This window comes from Macaca nemestrina, chromosome 18 (assembly GCF_043159975.1).
Source record: "Macaca nemestrina isolate mMacNem1 chromosome 18, mMacNem.hap1, whole genome shotgun sequence".
Classification (NCBI taxonomy): Eukaryota; Metazoa; Chordata; class Mammalia; order Primates; family Cercopithecidae; genus Macaca; species Macaca nemestrina.
In genome coordinates this window covers 2,387,088-2,402,663 of record NC_092142.1, presented here as the reverse complement: position 1 = coordinate 2,402,663, position 15,576 = coordinate 2,387,088, and the positions used below count along the sequence as shown (strand labels likewise).

General features: G+C 60.1%; 2 protein-coding genes across 7 annotated transcripts; both read right to left on the bottom strand.

Moving 5' to 3' along the window:
• Positions 1-2,518: 2,518 nt before the first annotated feature.
• LOC105485822 (synaptogyrin 3) lies at positions 2,519-6,904 on the bottom strand. 5 transcript variants are annotated; one of them, XM_071083897.1, is made up of 5 exons: positions 6,655-6,888; positions 5,588-5,654; positions 4,637-4,874; positions 4,041-4,183; positions 3,370-3,955 (listed from the first exon to the last, which is right to left on the bottom strand). In XM_071083897.1, the coding sequence occupies exons 1-5, from the start codon at positions 6,751-6,753 to the stop codon at positions 3,513-3,515; spliced, it is 990 nt and encodes a 329-aa protein (XP_070939998.1). In that variant the 5' UTR covers positions 6,754-6,888; the 3' UTR covers positions 3,370-3,512. The 5 variants fall into 5 exon arrangements, with proteins under 5 accessions (XP_011746644.1, XP_070939998.1, XP_070940000.1 ...); XM_071083899.1 differs by lacking the exon at positions 5,588-5,654 and adding an exon at positions 5,117-5,342 and having other exon boundaries at positions 3,600-3,955; positions 6,655-6,762; XM_011748344.3 differs by lacking the exon at positions 6,655-6,888 and adding an exon at positions 5,117-5,342 and having other exon boundaries at positions 3,600-3,955; positions 5,588-6,485.
• An 89-nt stretch (positions 6,905-6,993) lies between these two features.
• LOC105485825 (growth factor, augmenter of liver regeneration) lies at positions 6,994-15,028 on the bottom strand. 2 transcript variants are annotated; one of them, XM_071083901.1, is made up of 3 exons: positions 14,066-15,028; positions 13,600-13,796; positions 6,994-7,189 (listed from the first exon to the last, which is right to left on the bottom strand). In XM_071083901.1, the coding sequence occupies exons 1-3, from the start codon at positions 14,321-14,323 to the stop codon at positions 7,039-7,041; spliced, it is 606 nt and encodes a 201-aa protein (XP_070940002.1). In that variant the 5' UTR covers positions 14,324-15,028; the 3' UTR covers positions 6,994-7,038. The 2 variants fall into 2 exon arrangements, with proteins under 2 accessions (XP_070940002.1, XP_011746657.1); XM_011748355.3 differs by lacking the exon at positions 6,994-7,189 and adding an exon at positions 11,857-12,680 and having other exon boundaries at positions 14,066-14,908.
• Positions 15,029-15,576: the final 548 nt, after the last annotated feature.

Here is a 15,576-nt window from a genome sequence, read left to right as displayed (position 1 = left end):
TCAGGAGATCGAGAGCATCCTGGCTAATATGGTGAAACCCCGTCTCTACTAAAAATACAAAAAACTAGCCGGGCGAGGTGGTGGGCGCCTGTAGTCCCAGCTACTCGGGAGGCTGAGGCAGGAGAATGGCGTAAACCCGGGAGGCGGAGCTTGCAGTGAGCTGAGATCTGGCCACTGCACTCCAGCCTGGGCGACAAAGCGAGACTCCGTCTCAAAAAAAAAAAAAAAAAAAAGAAAGTGGCAAAGCCAGCATCTTGGTTCCAGAGATGGTTCTTAGCTGTGCTTCACTCAACCAGGAGGTTATGGAAAATAACCAATTAGAAATCCTAGGAATGAGGTTGGGTGTAGTCGCTCATGCCCGTAATCCTAGCACTCTGGGAGGCTGAGGCAGGTGGATAACCTGAGGTCAAGAGTTCGAGACCAGCCTGGCCAACATGGTGAAACCCCATCTCTACTAAAAACACAAAAAATTAGCCGGGTGTGGTCATGCATGCCTATAGTCCCAGCTACTTGGGAGGCTGAGACATAAGAATCACTTGAGCCTGGGAGGTGGAGGTTGCAGTGAGCTGAGATCTCACCACGGTACTCCAGTCTGGGTGACAGTGAGATTCCGTCTCAAAAATCCTAGGAATGAAAAGGAATTGAGATAAAAACCCCAATAGATGGGTTCAAAAGTAAACACCACCAAGCTGGGGGATGTAACTGCAAAAGGTACCGGTGAGAAGCAGGGAACGGTGTGACCACTTGAAGGCCATGGAACGGGACCCAGTGCTGGAGGCTCCACAGCAAATCTTACAGGAGACCCAGGAGTAGAAGGTGACGAGAAGAGGACACGTGAGAAATTGTGGCTGCTCCCCCCAAACATCAAGAGAGAAAACAAACCATCAAGGACCAAGCAGAATCAACGATAACAAATTCTTACCTAGACAAGGATTTACAGTAACGAACCCTACAAATGACTGCCAACGAGATAACTTATCAACAATGCAAATGGTACCGTTAGCATCACTCTCATCAGCGTCTTAGAATGCCAGGACGTAAGAGTGAAGTCATCAGGGTGGGATGCAGTGGCTTATGCCTGAAATCCCAGCATTTTAGGAGACCAAGGTGAGAGGATCACTTGAGCTCAGGAGTTCAAGACCAGCCTAAGCAATATAAGGAGACTCCATCTCTACAAAAAACTTTAAAATTAGCTGGGCACGGTGGCGCATGCCTGTGGTTCCAGCTTCTCAGGAGGCTGAGCGGGGAAGATCACATGAGCCTGGGAAGTGGATGTTGCAGTCAGCCAGAGGTTGAAGTGAGCCAAGATTTCGCCACTGCACTCTAGCCTAGGCATCTTTTTTTTTTTATTTTATTTTATTATTATTATTTTTTGAGACGGAGTCTCGCTCTGTCACCCAGGCTGGAGTGCAGTGGCGTGATCTCGGCTCACTGCAAGCTCCGCCTCCCGGGTTCACGCCATTCTCCTGCCTCAACCTCCTGAGTAGCTGGGACTACAGGCGCCCGCCACCTCGCCCGGCTAGTTTTTTGTATTTTTTAGTAGAGATGGGGTTTCACCGTGTTAGCCAGGATGGTCTCGATCTCCTGACCTCGTGATCCGCCCGTCTCGGCCTCCCAAAGTGCTGGGATTACAGGCGTGAGCCACCGTGCCCGGCCTTTATTTTCTCAAAAAACAAAACAAACAGGTTCACTCTGGGCCAGCTGTGGTGGCTCATGCCTGTAATCCCAGCACTTTGGGAGGCTGAGGTGGGTGGATCACCTGAGGTCAGGAGTTTGAGACCAGCCTGACCATGATGGAGAAAACCCATCTCTACTAAAAATACAAAATTACCCGGGCATGGTGGTGCATGCCTGTAATCCCAGCTACTCCGGAGGCTGAGGCAAGAGAATCATTTGAACCCGGGAGGCAGAAGTTGTGGTGAGCCAAGATCACGCCATTGCACCCCAGCCTGGGCAATAAGAGCGAAACTCCATCTAAAACAAACAAACAAACAAAAACACAACAGGCCAGGTGCGGTGGCTCATGCCTATAATCCCAGCACTTTGAAAGACACCAAGGCGGGTGGATCACTTGAGGTCAGGAGTTTGAGACCAGCCTGACCACCATGGCAAAACCCTGCCTCTACTAAAAATACAAAAATTAGCCAGGCATGGTGGTGGGTGCCTGTAGTCCCAGCTACTCTGGAGGCTGAGGCAGGAGAACTGCTTGAACCCGGGAGGCAGAGGTTGCAGTGAGCTGAGATGGCGCCACTGCACTGTCCAGCTTGGGTGACAGAGCGAGACTCCATCTCAAAAACAAAAACAACAAAAAACAAACAAGGGGTCTCCCCAGCATTTCAGAGAACCAGACTAGTGTGATATGTGGTGGTGGGGATCTATGGACCTGGAGCCTCCAGAGTCTGGGGGTCAGCCTGGCCTCTACCTCCCTGTCCCCTCCTGTGGGGCCCTGGTGCCTCTCAGATCCCAATCCCTGGCACCAGGAAGGGAAGGGTTAGAAATGATTCCAGGAGCTTCCAGGTCACAGTCAGCTCAGTTACAGTCTTTATTGTAACGAAGTTGCAGTCGGAACATGGGACACTGAAAATACACAATCTCTGGTCTTTCAAGAGAGGGAGAGAGAGTGTGATATATACAAAAATTGTAAACATGTTCACTTAAATATCCACACAGAATTGGTCTAGGCTACAATGTAACAAGGTTGTCACTCAACTGCAACTCCAGAGGGAGGTGTCTGTCTATCTGACGAAATGTGGCAACCACCTTTGGTGTTGACTTAATGTGAAAAGCCAGCTTTGAGCAATGCATGAGTAGTCAGCTACGCAGAGGGACTCCAACCTGGGACTGGGCCAGGAAGCAGGGTGCAGGTGGAGAGGCAGGGACTGGTCCAGGAAGCCAAGGTAAAGGGAACTGCACAGGGGCCATCTCGTGGGACACGGTGGCCAGCTGGAGCCTCTGGGCCTGTCTCCTGCTGAGGGGCTTGTCTTGCCTGGCACCCAAGCATCCTTCTCCTCCCCTGGCAAGGTCTTACTGAAGGGCTGGGACAGGGCTGGTGTCTTGGCCCACAGCTACCTTGTGCCTTCCTGGCCAGAAGCACCCATACCTGGGCAGGAGCCGGGGCCACAGACAGAGGAGCAGCTTGTGGGGTACTAGGAGGTGAAACCTGAAGACTGGACCACGATCACAACACTGACAGGGCCAGGCTGTTCTAGGAGCCTGTGAGAGAAAGTGGAGAGTGGCTCCAGACGGAACGCACCACCATGACAGAAACGGGACAGTCACTACCCACAGGAATATGGGATGAGAACAGTGGCCAGGATCCCCAGTCTCGGGGCGGGGATGGTGTCTTTCCCCTGCCCCCTCTTTGTCCTGGGCAGCTCCTGCAGCTGATCGGAGAGGGCAGCTGAACCCCCGACCCCAGAGTGAGCAGGTGAGCTGCAGGGTGGCTGGCCCAAGAGGGAATGCCTTCCCCAAGCCAGTCCATTCTGGGCTAGGGACACACATCCTGGGCAGTGCTATCCCTTTCTCAGGACCTTAGTCCTGGGGCCAGGTGCTGAGGGACTGGGGAAACTTGGCAGGGGGCAGCCCGGGCACGCGAGGGTCCACCCCCTCTTGGCCCCGGATGGCCCAAGGCGGCCACCCACTCTGTCCCTGGCGCTGAGCTGGAAGAACCCAAGGGAGGTCCCGGAGATCCTGGGGCCTGCGTTGGTGGGGTGGCCTTGGAGCCCTGGTCTGTGCCTGCCAGCCGCTAGTAGGCGGGCACTTGGTACCCTTTGGGGCTGGTGTCCAGGGTCTCGGTGAAGGGCGGGCTCTGGTAGGTCTCGGTGCCCTCTACGCCGCTGCCCACCGGATAGCCGGGGTAGGCCTGGCTCGCCCCAGCGCTCAGTTGTTCGGTGGCGAAGAGTGACATGTCGGTGCCCAGGCGGAACCGCTGCAGGGCCTTCACGGTGAGCGCCACCTGCGCGCGGGCGGGGCCAGCGGGGTCAGCCGGGATCAGCCGAGCGCCGGCCCTTTCGCCCCGCCCTCCCGGGCCCCGCACTCACCCAGCTGAGGATGGAGAAGAAGCTGAAGGCTATGGCGGCCCGCGCCGCGTCCCCCGCCTGCGTCGTGGCCGGCCCTGGCGCCGTGCGCTGCCACTGATTGGTGAGGAAGCAGAAGCCCACGAACCACAGGAAGGACCAGAGTCCTGCGGGCAGTGCGGCGGGTTAGGGCGACGTTCCACGCGGGGGCCCACGGCGGCCTCGCCCGGAAGAGGAAGGGTCAGTGGGCCCGAGGCTTGGGGCACCTCACCTGGGCTCGCCGCGTGGCGCGAGGCCCCGCCTCCCTCTACGCTGACCACGCCCACCCGGGAGCTCCAGCAGCGTTCCTCGCCCAGGCTCCGCCCAGACCCCGGCCCCGCCCACCTAGAAAGTCCCGCGGCGCTGCCCGCCCAGGCTCCGCCCCGCCCCGCCCACCCGAGAGGCCTGTTGACACTCCCTGCCTCAGTCCCCGCCCCTCGTCACGGCCCCGCCCACCTAGGAACTCCAGCGGTGTTCCCCGCCCGGGCCCCGCCCCCTCCCCGCCCACCCGGGAGGTGCGTCGACGCTCGCCGCCTCAGGCCCCGCCCCATCCCTCGGCTCCTCGTCCCGGCCCCGCCCACCTGAGAAGCCCAGGTCCAGCAACACAGCGCGCCGGCGGTCGCGGACGCTGCTGATCTGCTGGAAGCGCACATCGAGCAACAGGAAGGCGGCGCAGGCGAGGAAGGCTCCGAGGCCCAGCGCGACGCCGAAGCGGCAGGCGCCCGCATTCCCGTTGAACACGCAGCGCAGCTCGGGGCCGCTGTCGGTGTTCACGTAGCCCTCGTTGACGATGGGCCCGAAGACGGCGATGGAGAACACCTGCGTGCGGCGCGGCGCTCAGGGCCCTGCAGCGACCCGACCTCTGCGAGCCCACTGCGAGCGCCCACGCCCCCGGGCCTGTCCCTGCGTTCCCAGGCCCGTATCTGGGTGGGGGCCAGTGTCATCTCTTCCTTTCCCAAACCCTCGCGTATTTAGTAATTATTGACAACACAGGCCGTTTAGTGAGCATCTACTATGCCCAGGCATTGTGTTAAACAGCCACTTTACATGCGTTCCCTCACCAAATCCTGGGAAAGTCCCCGTGGGATCGCCATTGTTCTTATCCTCTTTATAAAAGGGGACACTGGGGCTCCAGCAGGTGAAGTGACTTGTCGGGATCACATGGCTGACAAAAGCTGGGGCTGATGCAAGCCAGGCACTCTGCACCGCGTGGGCCCGTGGCGTCCCCTCAGGGCCCACTCAAGAGTGTGGGAACAGGAACCTTCACCTGGGCCCGCGATTCCCAGGCTGCAGCCGGCAGGGCGAAGGGGAGGTGAGAGTGGAGCGGGCAGAGCAGGGCGGGAGGGAAGGTATGGGGGCAGCGGGGCTGTTGCGCCCTGCGCGATTGGGAACTGTCTGGCCTGTTTCTAGCATGCAAATAGGGTGACGGGCACAGCTCATGGAGTGCTGGGACAGAGACTTCCACCCAGCTTCCTGCACGCGGTGAGTACCGGAGGGATGACGGCCCCCACGTGACTGATTATTAATATCACCTGTAAGTGTTTGGGCTGAAAAGATGACACCGTTGACCTCTAGGGTTCCGTCAGATCTCAATGCCTCCTGCCCACCAGTTCCGGGAGACAGGCATGAGGGGGACAGCAGTCATTTTAACCAGGGCTGCATGGGGCAGCCCTGTGTTTCCAAGAAAAGATCTCCAGCCTCAACCTCATCCCTTCGCTCCTTTCCCGCTCCAGCTCCGAGAGACGAAGCCGAGGGGGAAGCCGGGACATGCACTTGTCCCCCAAGAGTGGGCCACAAGTCGGTACATGCGCTCGGACCAAAACGCAGCGTCCTGCCTCCCGGTCTGGTCAGAGCCACTCCGCAGGGGAGGCCAAAGTCCCCTGCCCCACCATGGGCACCGCCCTCCTCCAAGACAGGCGCCAAGGTGCGGCTGGCCCAGAGGTTGCCACCTGGACAAAACCCAGAGCTAGGCACCCAACTGCCACTTCCCTTGCCGGAGGGAAGGAGCAGCAGGGCCCTCCCAGGGACGCCCCAGTGGGCAAGGCTGCTCCCAAACCTGCCTCCCACACCACCTCCAGGAAGCCCTCCCAGCCCAGAGCCTCTCCTCCCTCAACTCACAGCTGGATCTGGGGGCCAGGGGCCAGGCTCCCTGCGAAGGAGCCCCGAGGGTGTGTGTGCGGGGGAAGGGGAGGCGCTGCCCGGTCTCTCTCGATTCCCGTAGCCCCCTCCCTCTGCCCCTAGGCGAATCCCGTCCCCACCCGGTGCCTGCTTCCAGGTCACGAGAACAGGAAAAACGGAGTAAGGGCTGCGGAAAGGGACTGGAATTAGACCCGGGGAGGAGGTAGGGGTAGGGGCGACCGGCGGTGACCTCTCAAGGTCTCTCCGGCGCCGCCGGCCCCTCCCCCGCCCGCAGGTGGGCGCGCCCTGCCCGGTGACGTCACCCCAACCTGAGGCCGGCGGGGGAGGGGCCGGCGAGGATGAGAGTGAGTGGGTTGCGGGGCGAGAAGCAGGGGGCAGGGGGAAGGTGGCAGAGGGTGGGTAGGGGCCTGAAGGTCGTGAGGCAGGGGCGGGAGCGGGAGCCCGGGCAGGGACCACTCACCCAGGACGCCACCCGGAGCAGGGTCTGGGGCCGCCGTGCAAAGCTCACGGGGTCCAGGGCAGCCCCCGCGCGGCCCGCGCCGAAGGAGGCGCCCTCCATGGCCGGCCCGGGCGGGACGCCGTCCCCCGGCGCCTTCTGTCCGCCTGTCCGTCCGGCCGGCCCCGCCCGAGGCCGCTGCCGCTGATGCTGATGCTGATGCTGATGCTGATGCTGATGCTGATGCTACCGACGCTGCAGCCGCCGCCGCCTCCCGGGAGCGCGCGCCGGCCGCGGCGGGGACGCGCGGGATGGGGCGGGGCCGAGCCCGCGCCCCCCACTGGGTCCACGCGCGCGGGGCCGGGTCCCTCCTCTCCCTCCGCCGCGCCCGCTTCCCATCCCCCACCCTCACCTGCCTGCCCCGGTCCCGAGATCGAGGCCATCCTCAGGAACCCGCCAGCCAGGTCCCCATGGGGCTGGGTGGGGCGCGGGCGCTGGGCGCAGACTTTGCTGTAGCCAGGAGGACAGACAGGAGGAGTCCGCTCCTCTGCGAAGGGCCCTTGGGTGAGAGAGTAAAGGGGTAGGAGACCCACGGGCTGCAGCATCTTCCCCCAACCCACGGGAGAGGGGACTGGCTCCCTGGCCCTGGTCTTAGGAAGACCAGATGGATAACTGGGGTCTTTCCCATGGGCCCCCACTGTGCTCTAGCTGCTCGTTCAGCAGGTTTTAGCCTCTGGCGGGGAGGGTCTGGTGGGAAGATAGGCGTTGGCCCCAGGAGCACCTGTTGAGGGAGGGGGCAGAGGCACCGTGGCGAGTGCCATTGGGAGTGTTGGTTTCCGTGTCTCTCCTCCTTGCCCACGGCCAGGGGCTGGCACTTCCAATGCCCTCCCTACTCCTGGGTCTCCCCAGCGCACTTGAAGCCCCTAGTCTGGACTCGAGGGCAGGGAGAGGCATCAGAGACCAGGAGTCGGGTGGGGGTGGTGCCTGGCTGCCCTGCTTCCCGCTGGGTCCCCTCCACAGACCCCAGCCCTGGGTGCAACAAGGTCCCTCTCCTCACGTTCCTACCAGGCTGGAAGTTCAGATGACTCCTAGGTTTCTGTCTAGAGCACTGAGGTATCTGCACTGACTGAGCATTTACAGCGCCAAGTGCTTTACCTGTATAGTGGCAGAGACTGTTGCCACCGTTCCTCAGATAATAAGCAACCCAGGTCCCTGCTACACCAACCCGGGGCACAGATGGTGCTGCCTGGCCCAGCCCCCCGGAACTCATTGATTCTGGTCTAGAGCTCTTTCTTCAGTCTTGCTGGGCACACGTGGGCAGAGCAGGTGTTGCCAGAGGCGCTACTCACTGTGTTCTAAGTCCATCACACTGTGCGTTCGACCCCAACCCCTTTCACCCGTCCCCCAGACTGCCCCTCTGTGTCATCCATTCCCCTCCTTTACTTCATCGCTGACATCAGCACCCAGACATGCTGCACTTTCTCCTAAAAAGCCAAACAGTGTTGACCCCGCCTCCCCTCCAGCTGCCTCACGTTACTGCTTCCTTTTTTTTTTTTTTTTTTTTTGAGACGGAGTCTCACGCTGTTGCCCAGGCTGGAGTGCAGTGGCGCGATCTCGGCTCACTGCAAGCTCCGCCTCCCGGGTTCACGCCATTCTCCTGCCTCAGCCTCCTGAGTAGCTAGGACTACAGGCGCCCGCCACCGCGCCCGGCTAATTTTTTGTATTTTTAGTAGAGACGGGGTTTCACTGTGGTCTCGATCTCCTGACCTTGTGATCCGCCCGCCTCGGCCTCCCAAAGTGCTGGGATTACAGGCTTGAGCCACCGCGCCCGGCCTTACTGCTTCCTTTAGCAGCAAACTCGAGTTTTCCATCCTCTGCCTGCAACACCCTCCTCTCCCTCCCTCTGAGACCTGGCAGAATCGGCTCCCACCAGCACCTAAACTCAAGGTTGCCACTGACCTGTGGGCGGCAAGCCACCCAGGTGCCCAGGCAAGAGACCGAGGGCGTGAGCTGTTTCAGTATAATCAAATACATAAGACCTTTACTAGATCTAGATCATAGATATAATTATATATATCATTAATCATTAGTTTGCAGCAATTACTCTTTATTCTAATATTATAATAATCCTCGCTCTACAATCATACCCTAGGAAAAGCCAGGCCATAGAGATAGGAGCTGAAGGGACATGGTGGGAAGTGACCAGAAGACGAGAGTGTGAGCCTTCTGTTATGCCCAGGCAGGGCCACCAGAGGGCTCCTTGGTCTAGCGGTAACGCCAGCGTCTGGGAAGACGCCCGTTACCAAATGGACCTAACCGACCATGGTCTAGCGGTAGCGTCAGTATCAAGGAAAAGCACCCACTACTTAGCAGACTGGGAAAGGGAGTCTCCCCTTCCCTGGGGGAGTTTAGAGAAGCCTCTAATCCTCCACCTGTTGTGAAGGGCCTGACTGATGTCAGACCTGCCCGCAGTTATCTGGAGGCCTAACCGTCTCCCTGTGATGCTGTGCTTCAGTGGTCACGCTCCTGGTCCGCTTTTATGTTCCATCCTGTACACCTGGCTCTGCCTTTTAGATAACAGTAGTAAATTAGTGAAAGTACTAAAAGTCTCGGGTATGTGGAAATAATGGCATAAGCCGTCTCTCTCTCTCCCTCTGCTTGCCTCGGCTGCCAGGCAGGGAAGGGCCCCCTGTCCAGTGGACACATGACCCACGTGACCTTACCTATCAGTGGAGATGGCTCACACTCCTTGCCCTGCCCCTTTGTCCTTTTTTTTTTTTTTTTTTTTTTTTGAGACGGAGTCTCGCTCTGTCGCCCAGGCTGGAGTGCAGTGGCCCGATCTCAGCTCACTGCAAGCTCCGCCTCCCGGGTTTGCGCCATTCTCCTGCCTCAGCCTCCTGAGTAGCTGGGACTACAGGCGCCCGCCACCTCGCCCGGCTATTTTTTTGTATTTTTTAGTAGAGACGGGGTTTCACTGTGTTCGCCAGGATGGTCTCGATCTCCTGACCTCGTGATCCGCCCGTCTCGGCCTCCCAAAGTGCTGGGATTACAGGCTTGAGCCACCGCGCCCGGCCGCCCCTTTGTCTTGTATCCAATAAATATCAGCGCAGCCTGGCATTCGGGGCCACTGCCAGTCTCCGCGTCTTAGTGGTAGTGGTCCCCCGGGCCCAGCTGTCTTTTATCTCTGTCTTGTGTCTTTATTTCTATAATCGCTCATCTCGGTACATGGGGAGGAAAACCCACCGACCCTGTGGGGCTGGACCCTACGCTGACCTCCATGCCAATCCCAAGGGCAAGTCTGATGCTGCTGTCAGCTCAATTCTGGTTTTTTAAGAGTCGCACTCTGTCACCCAGGCTGGAGTGCAGTGGTGCAATCTTGGCTCACTGCAACCTTTGCCTCATGGGCTCAAGCGATTCTCCTGCCTCAGCCACTGGAGTAGCTGGGATTACAGGTGCACCACCACGCCCAGCTAATTTTTTTTTTTTTTGTATTTTTAGTAGAGACGAGGTTTCGTCATGTTGACCAGGCTGGTCTCGAACTCCTGACCACAAGCGATTTGCCCGCCTCGGTTTCCCAAAGTGCTGGGATTACAGGCATGAGCCACTGTGCCCCACTTGGAGGTCCTCCTCCCTCCTGGTATTCCTCTTACCTCATAGGTCCCTCCTCTGTGACCTGTGAGCCTTAGGAGCCCAGGGCACCATCCTGCTGGGGTCCCTCCTCCCTCTGGGCTGGCTCCTTTGGTCTGCGTGTCAACAGCTCTGGAACACCAGGCTCAATCCAGAGCTGGTGTTTTTCTTGCACTAGAGTTCCACTGGCCTGGATGCCCCAAAAAAACAGACTCTGGCCTGGTGCGGTGGCTCACGCTTGTAATCCCAGCATCTTGGGAGGCTGAGGCGGGCGGATCATGAGGTCAGGAGTTCAAAACCAGCCTGGCCAACACGGTGAAACCCTGTCTCTACTAAAAACACAAAAATTAGTAGGGCATGGTGGCGGGCGCTTGTAATCCCAGCTGCTCGGAAGGCTGAGGCAGGAGAAATTGCTTGAACCCAGGAGATGGAGGTTGCATTGAGCCGAGATTGCTCCACCACACTCCAGCCTGGGCGACAGAGCTAGACTCTGTCTCAACACAAAGAAAAAAAAAAAAAAAAAAGATTCTAAGGCAAAGTGAAGTTTTATTCAGGAGTGAAACTTTAAGGAAGACAGGGACAAAGGCAAGGCGGGGAGGGGGCGGGGGGCAGGAGGGACAGCAGATACAGGCGGTATGTTCCTGAGCTGAACACAGCCTTACCAGAGAACCAGCTGGTTCCTGAGACACTCACGGGCCTTGGGAAAGGCCAGAGAGAAGCGCTGTGTCTGGGCGAGGAAGGGTCACCTTCTCTCCTGGCTGCCCCCCATCTCCCCTCTCTCATTTGTGCCACCTGGCCCCTCTGGGCAGCCTCTACAGAAGCCAGCAGCTCCAAAGGGCCAATCTGGTGGGGACATGTCAGCTTCCTCCACACAGGCCTGAGGAGGCCATGCCAAGGTGGGCCTGCGCCCAGGGAAAAGCTGAGACTCCTGGAGGATAGAGGTCCCTGGAGTTTTACGGCCACAGGACACTGTTGCTGGGCCACTCTGGCTGGGGAGGCTCAAAAGCTGGGTCCCAGTCACCCCTCAACTTGCTGCACTCACAGCCTTCTCCATCTGCGACACACACGGCAGCTCCCAGCAGTCTCCTCCGACTCCATCCTCACCCCATGAGTTCTCTGGCTCTCCCCTTAATGTACCCCCATCTGCCCCTGCCGTGGGGTGGGTATTCCTCTCAGTGGTCACTTGGTGACTGCCCCGGCTTCCTCACCAGTCTTCCTGTTCCACCCTTCCCTGCCTCATCCCGGCTCAGCAGCCAGAGGACCCTTCAAAGCCACATCACTCCATGCCATCCCCTGGCTCCAAACCCACCAGGAACTTCCTGTCAGGGGAGCTGGGAGTAGAAGCCATGGCTCTGCTGGGGCCTTGGAGACCTCGTGCCGTCTGGCCACCCTGTACTCCTGGGGCCCCTGCATCAGCTACTCTGGCCTCCCCGCCCCAACCAATCAGCGTCCTTGCTGTTCCCAGCTCATTCTCATGTAGGGATCTCTCTCCTCCTGAGGAACGAGGACCCCAGCAGGAAATGCAGCTGGGCACACAGGGATGGAACAAGCCCTGCCCACTGCTATAAGCCCCAGCAGAAAACACACTGAAGCCAGGTCCTCAGTCACTTCAACGTTTCATTTGGGCTTCAAACTCTGAGGAAGCGGGCCCCACGAATCCCCTGTGGACAGGCATGGCACAACGCTGGCAGGCGTGTGCCAGGCAGGGAGAGGGCAGGATGGCTGGTGGACCCTCAGAAAGACCCTGCCTGAGCTTTCCCTGTAGGGACTGAGCGGAGTGGAGAACTGAGCCCCCTAAAGTGAGCAGCACAGAGCCACGGGGGGCAGGGGCATGCCTGGCTGCATAGTGGGAAGGCAAAGGCCTGGCCTCCAGGAACAGGCACAGGGACGCCCAGCCAGGCCTGCTGTCTTCCTGTGTGAGGAGCGAGGCACCAGGGTATGCGGTGGGCAGGAAGCCACATCCTGAATGCCAAGGGGCAGCCCAGGCTGCTCCTGCCTCCCTCACCTGCAGTTCAGCTGCAGCTCCTTGGGGCCTCCACTGAGGAGGAGGCCAGTGGGTGCCTGCTGTGTGCACCTCCACTTCTGCTCCAAACCTAACAGGGGCAGGGCAGGTCCCCACGGGCAGTGTCCTGGGGACCACCCAACTGAGACACAACAGGCTCTGGCTCTGATGCACTTTAATGAGTGCCCTGCCCCTGTCCAACCAGGCCACTCCATAGGCGCCTGGCTCGCTGTCCCATGGGCTCTGGCTGACCACCCTCTAGTCACAGGAGCCATCCTTCCAGCCGTCGCGCCAGCGCTCATCCACTTTTGAGCAGTCGAAGTCAGGCTTGCCCAGCTTGCGGTTCACTTCATTGTGCAGGTGGCACAGCCACTGCGTGAAGCCTGCCCGAGTGCGGGTGTCTGGCTGGTTCCTGCACAGCCTGCATAGGGAGAGCATGTAAAGAATGGGAGGACGCAGCGGCTCCACTGCCCCTGCCAGTTCCCTGTCTGCTCCCAAGGAAAGACAACTGGGGCACTGCTGTGAGCTACACCTGGGAGTGCCCTTATGCTCCAAGGGACAGGAATTCCCAGAACAGGGCTGACCCTGCAGCTCCCGGGTGTGATGAACTCCCAGGGTTGCTCAAACACCCACCTGGAGAGCTTGGCAAACTCCAACGAGGCCTCAAGGCAAGACATCACAGCACAGACCTGGCAAATTTATAAGCTTCTAACACCCAGGAAGCGGCATCCAGCGTCTCTGGCCTCAGGCAGAGTGTGGCCTGGGTGGGGCTGGGCACAGCCTTGTAACTGAAAACTGGACTTGTTTCTTAGCACCTGAGGGAGGCCCTGGTGCCTCAGTTCAGCAAGAGACTTAATTCTAACTGCCCAGGCTTACAGCAACAATGGCAACTCTGCCCTAGACATCTGGTCTAGAAACACCCGCAAGGGCCAGTGCTGGCTCTTGGATGCCTCAGTGAGGAAGAGGTGGCTCTTGGGGGCAAAAGCAGTGGATTTCCAAGATTTTAAAACCAGCAGTCCTGCTCTAGAAGTCAGGCAAAGTGGAGTCCTCCCTAACTTGCGGGGAGCCGTCTTCAGTGCCAGACAAGGCAGGGAAGCCCTTCCTGGAGTCCTGTGGCTGTGGCAGGAGCAGTACTCAGCAGCAGATCCCAACAGTTTGGCTTTTGAGACAAGACGAGGAGGCTCAGATGGCCCCAGGCCTCACCTGTTGGAGGTCCCTGCTCCTCAGCAAACCTCTGCCACCTCTGCATCCGTTTCTCTATGTTCCCCGCTATTACGTCAGCCAGGAGCCCCAGGCCCAGGCTGCAGTGCAAAGCTCTGCTGCGTGCAAACACATCTTACCTTTCCCTTAGGTCTTCAGCACACTCCTCACAGGGGTAAAACTTAGAAAATAAATGTATGAAGTGGGCCATGTCTTGCTGCTGTTCTGGGGTGGGCAGGTCAGGGTAGTAGGCGGCCAGGGTGTGGAGAACAGCCCAGCTGTGGCGGCCCAGTTCCTCGCGATCCGGCGGGCAGTCCTCCCTAAACTTGGTGTCCCGCTGCGGAAGCAGGCCAACCAAGAGTGAGTTCATTCTCCGAACAGAAGCGCCCAAAGCTCCCCCTTCTACGGCCCAGCCGGTGGCCCACTGGACTCCGGCCAAAGCCCTGCAGACGATCCAACCCACGCGCGGATGAAGGCTGTAAGGCCGGGCTTACCCGAGGGCAAGGTTCAGGGACAGGCAACCCCGGGGAGCTCTGCCGGGGCACCTGGGCGGGGGCAGGGGCAGGGGCTGCGCGGGGCTGGGAGAAGTCGGGCAGGGATCTGCACCTTCTGCTGCGTCCGCATCCACGTCTTGAAGTCCACGCAGGCCCGGCACGGCCGCCTCCGGGAGGCGTCCACGGCGACAGGAGACTCGGAGGTCGGCGCCTGGGCTGGCGTCGGGGCCGAGGTGGCCGCGTCTCTCCGCCCCGCGCCGCGGCCCCGCGCGTCGGTCGCCAGGTCGTCCATCACCTCGGAGCGCGCGCCTCCCGGCAGGAAGAAGAGATTCCGGCCGTGGAAGCTGCCCCGCTCGCCGGGCGCCGCCATGTTGCCCGCGCAAGGCCTGCCGGGCCAGCTCGGCCTCCAGATGAGCCTCCAGGTCAGCTTCCAGGCCAGCGCGCAGCTACAGTAGCCGGAGGCGCGCGCCGTGCTCGCGGGGGCCGGGCCCGAGCTGGGGCTTGGGGCGGAGTTGGGGGCGGGGGCCGGCGCGCGGGCCCGTGTGGAGGCGGAGCCAGAGGCCGCGGGGCGGACCGGGGCGGGGCCGGGCCCGGGGCCAGGGGCAGGGACGGAGCTGGAGGGCCGGAGCCTGCTGGCACCCCGGGGCCTCGATCCGCGGCGCACGCCGTGGTTGCGCCGTCCGTGGCGGCGCTCTCGCTTCCTCCAGTAGAAGAGCAGTGTGTGGCGGAAGGTGCGCAGCGGAAGGTGCGCCGCGGGCGCGCTGTGGACCCGGGCTGACACTCAGGCAAAGTCCGTGTTGCGGCCCGCGACGCCCCCATCGCTCCGCTCTGAGTGTCCTGCGTGCCTGCGGCCAGGCTCTGTGCCCTCCGCTGAGGGGCGCGTCCCACCGGCTGGCTGCCCAGCGCCTTCTCAACGCGGGGCGGGCGTGACCGCACAGATTGCGGCGCGCGCTAGGGTTCTGGGCTGGTGTCACCGCCCTGGCGCCATGGCAACGGGCGCCTGGCAACGCAGGGCGGGGCGCGGCCGCAGAGGGCTGGCGCGTGCCTTGGGCTCCCCAGCGCCCCCCGCCAGCTGCCGCGGACCCTAGAACCTGGGGTGAGGGGTCGGGCTCCCAGTTGGAGCGGCCTCTGCGATTCCTCTGCCTCCTTGCGTTCATTTATCCATTCCGCTATTATTTGTGCAGTGACTGCTCTGTTCCAAGCGCTGTTCCAGGTGCTGGGCGGAGCAGGGAACACAGCTCTGTTCCCTGACCTCCTCTGTTCATAATTCAGTGGTCAAGATAGGAAAAAAAAACAAGGACTCACACTCATAAATGTTCACGTACAAACTGGTGGGTCCATGCAAGGGTGTGGTAAATCTGGAAGGCCTCCTTGAGACCTCCTCCTATCTGAAGGATGAGGAATCAGCTGAGGAGCGCCTTCGAGACCAAGCCCAAGGTGGCAGGGTCTTGGCATTTTGCAGGAACAAAAAGGCCAGTGGGACGCTAGGGAGCGTTGTAAGGTGGGAGGGGAGATCCAGGCACGGGCAGGGACCCACTAAGACTTAGTCAGCAGCTGCGGGGATTGGGAGTTTATTATGAGGGTAGGGGGAAGATGCTAGACAGTTTTGGGCAAGGCTACTCA

What these genes read in the sequence shown, in the direction of transcription:
- LOC105485822 (XM_071083897.1), bottom strand. Translation starts at nt 6,753, where the DNA reads ATGGAGGGCGCCTCCTTCGGCGCGGGCCGCGCGGGGGCTGCCCTGGAC. An exon ending in TGCTCCGGGTGGCGTCCTGG is followed by an intron (nt 5,655 to 6,654) that starts GTGAGTGGTCCC and finishes ACTGGTGGGCAG; the next exon opens with GAGGCATTGAGATCTGACGG. An exon ending in TTCAGCCCAAACACTTACAG is followed by an intron (nt 4,875 to 5,587) that starts GTGATATTAATA and finishes CGCCGCACGCAG; the next exon opens with GTGTTCTCCATCGCCGTCTT.
- LOC105485825 (XM_011748355.3), bottom strand. Translation starts at nt 14,323, where the DNA reads ATGGCGGCGCCCGGCGAGCGGGGCAGCTTCCACGGCCGGAATCTCTTC. An exon ending in GGATGCGGACGCAGCAGAAG is followed by an intron (nt 13,797 to 14,065) that starts GTGCAGATCCCT and finishes CTGCTTCCGCAG; the next exon opens with CGGGACACCAAGTTTAGGGA. An exon ending in GCTGAAGACCTAAGGGAAAG is followed by an intron (nt 12,681 to 13,599) that starts GTAAGATGTGTT and finishes CTCCCTATGCAG; the next exon opens with GCTGTGCAGGAACCAGCCAG.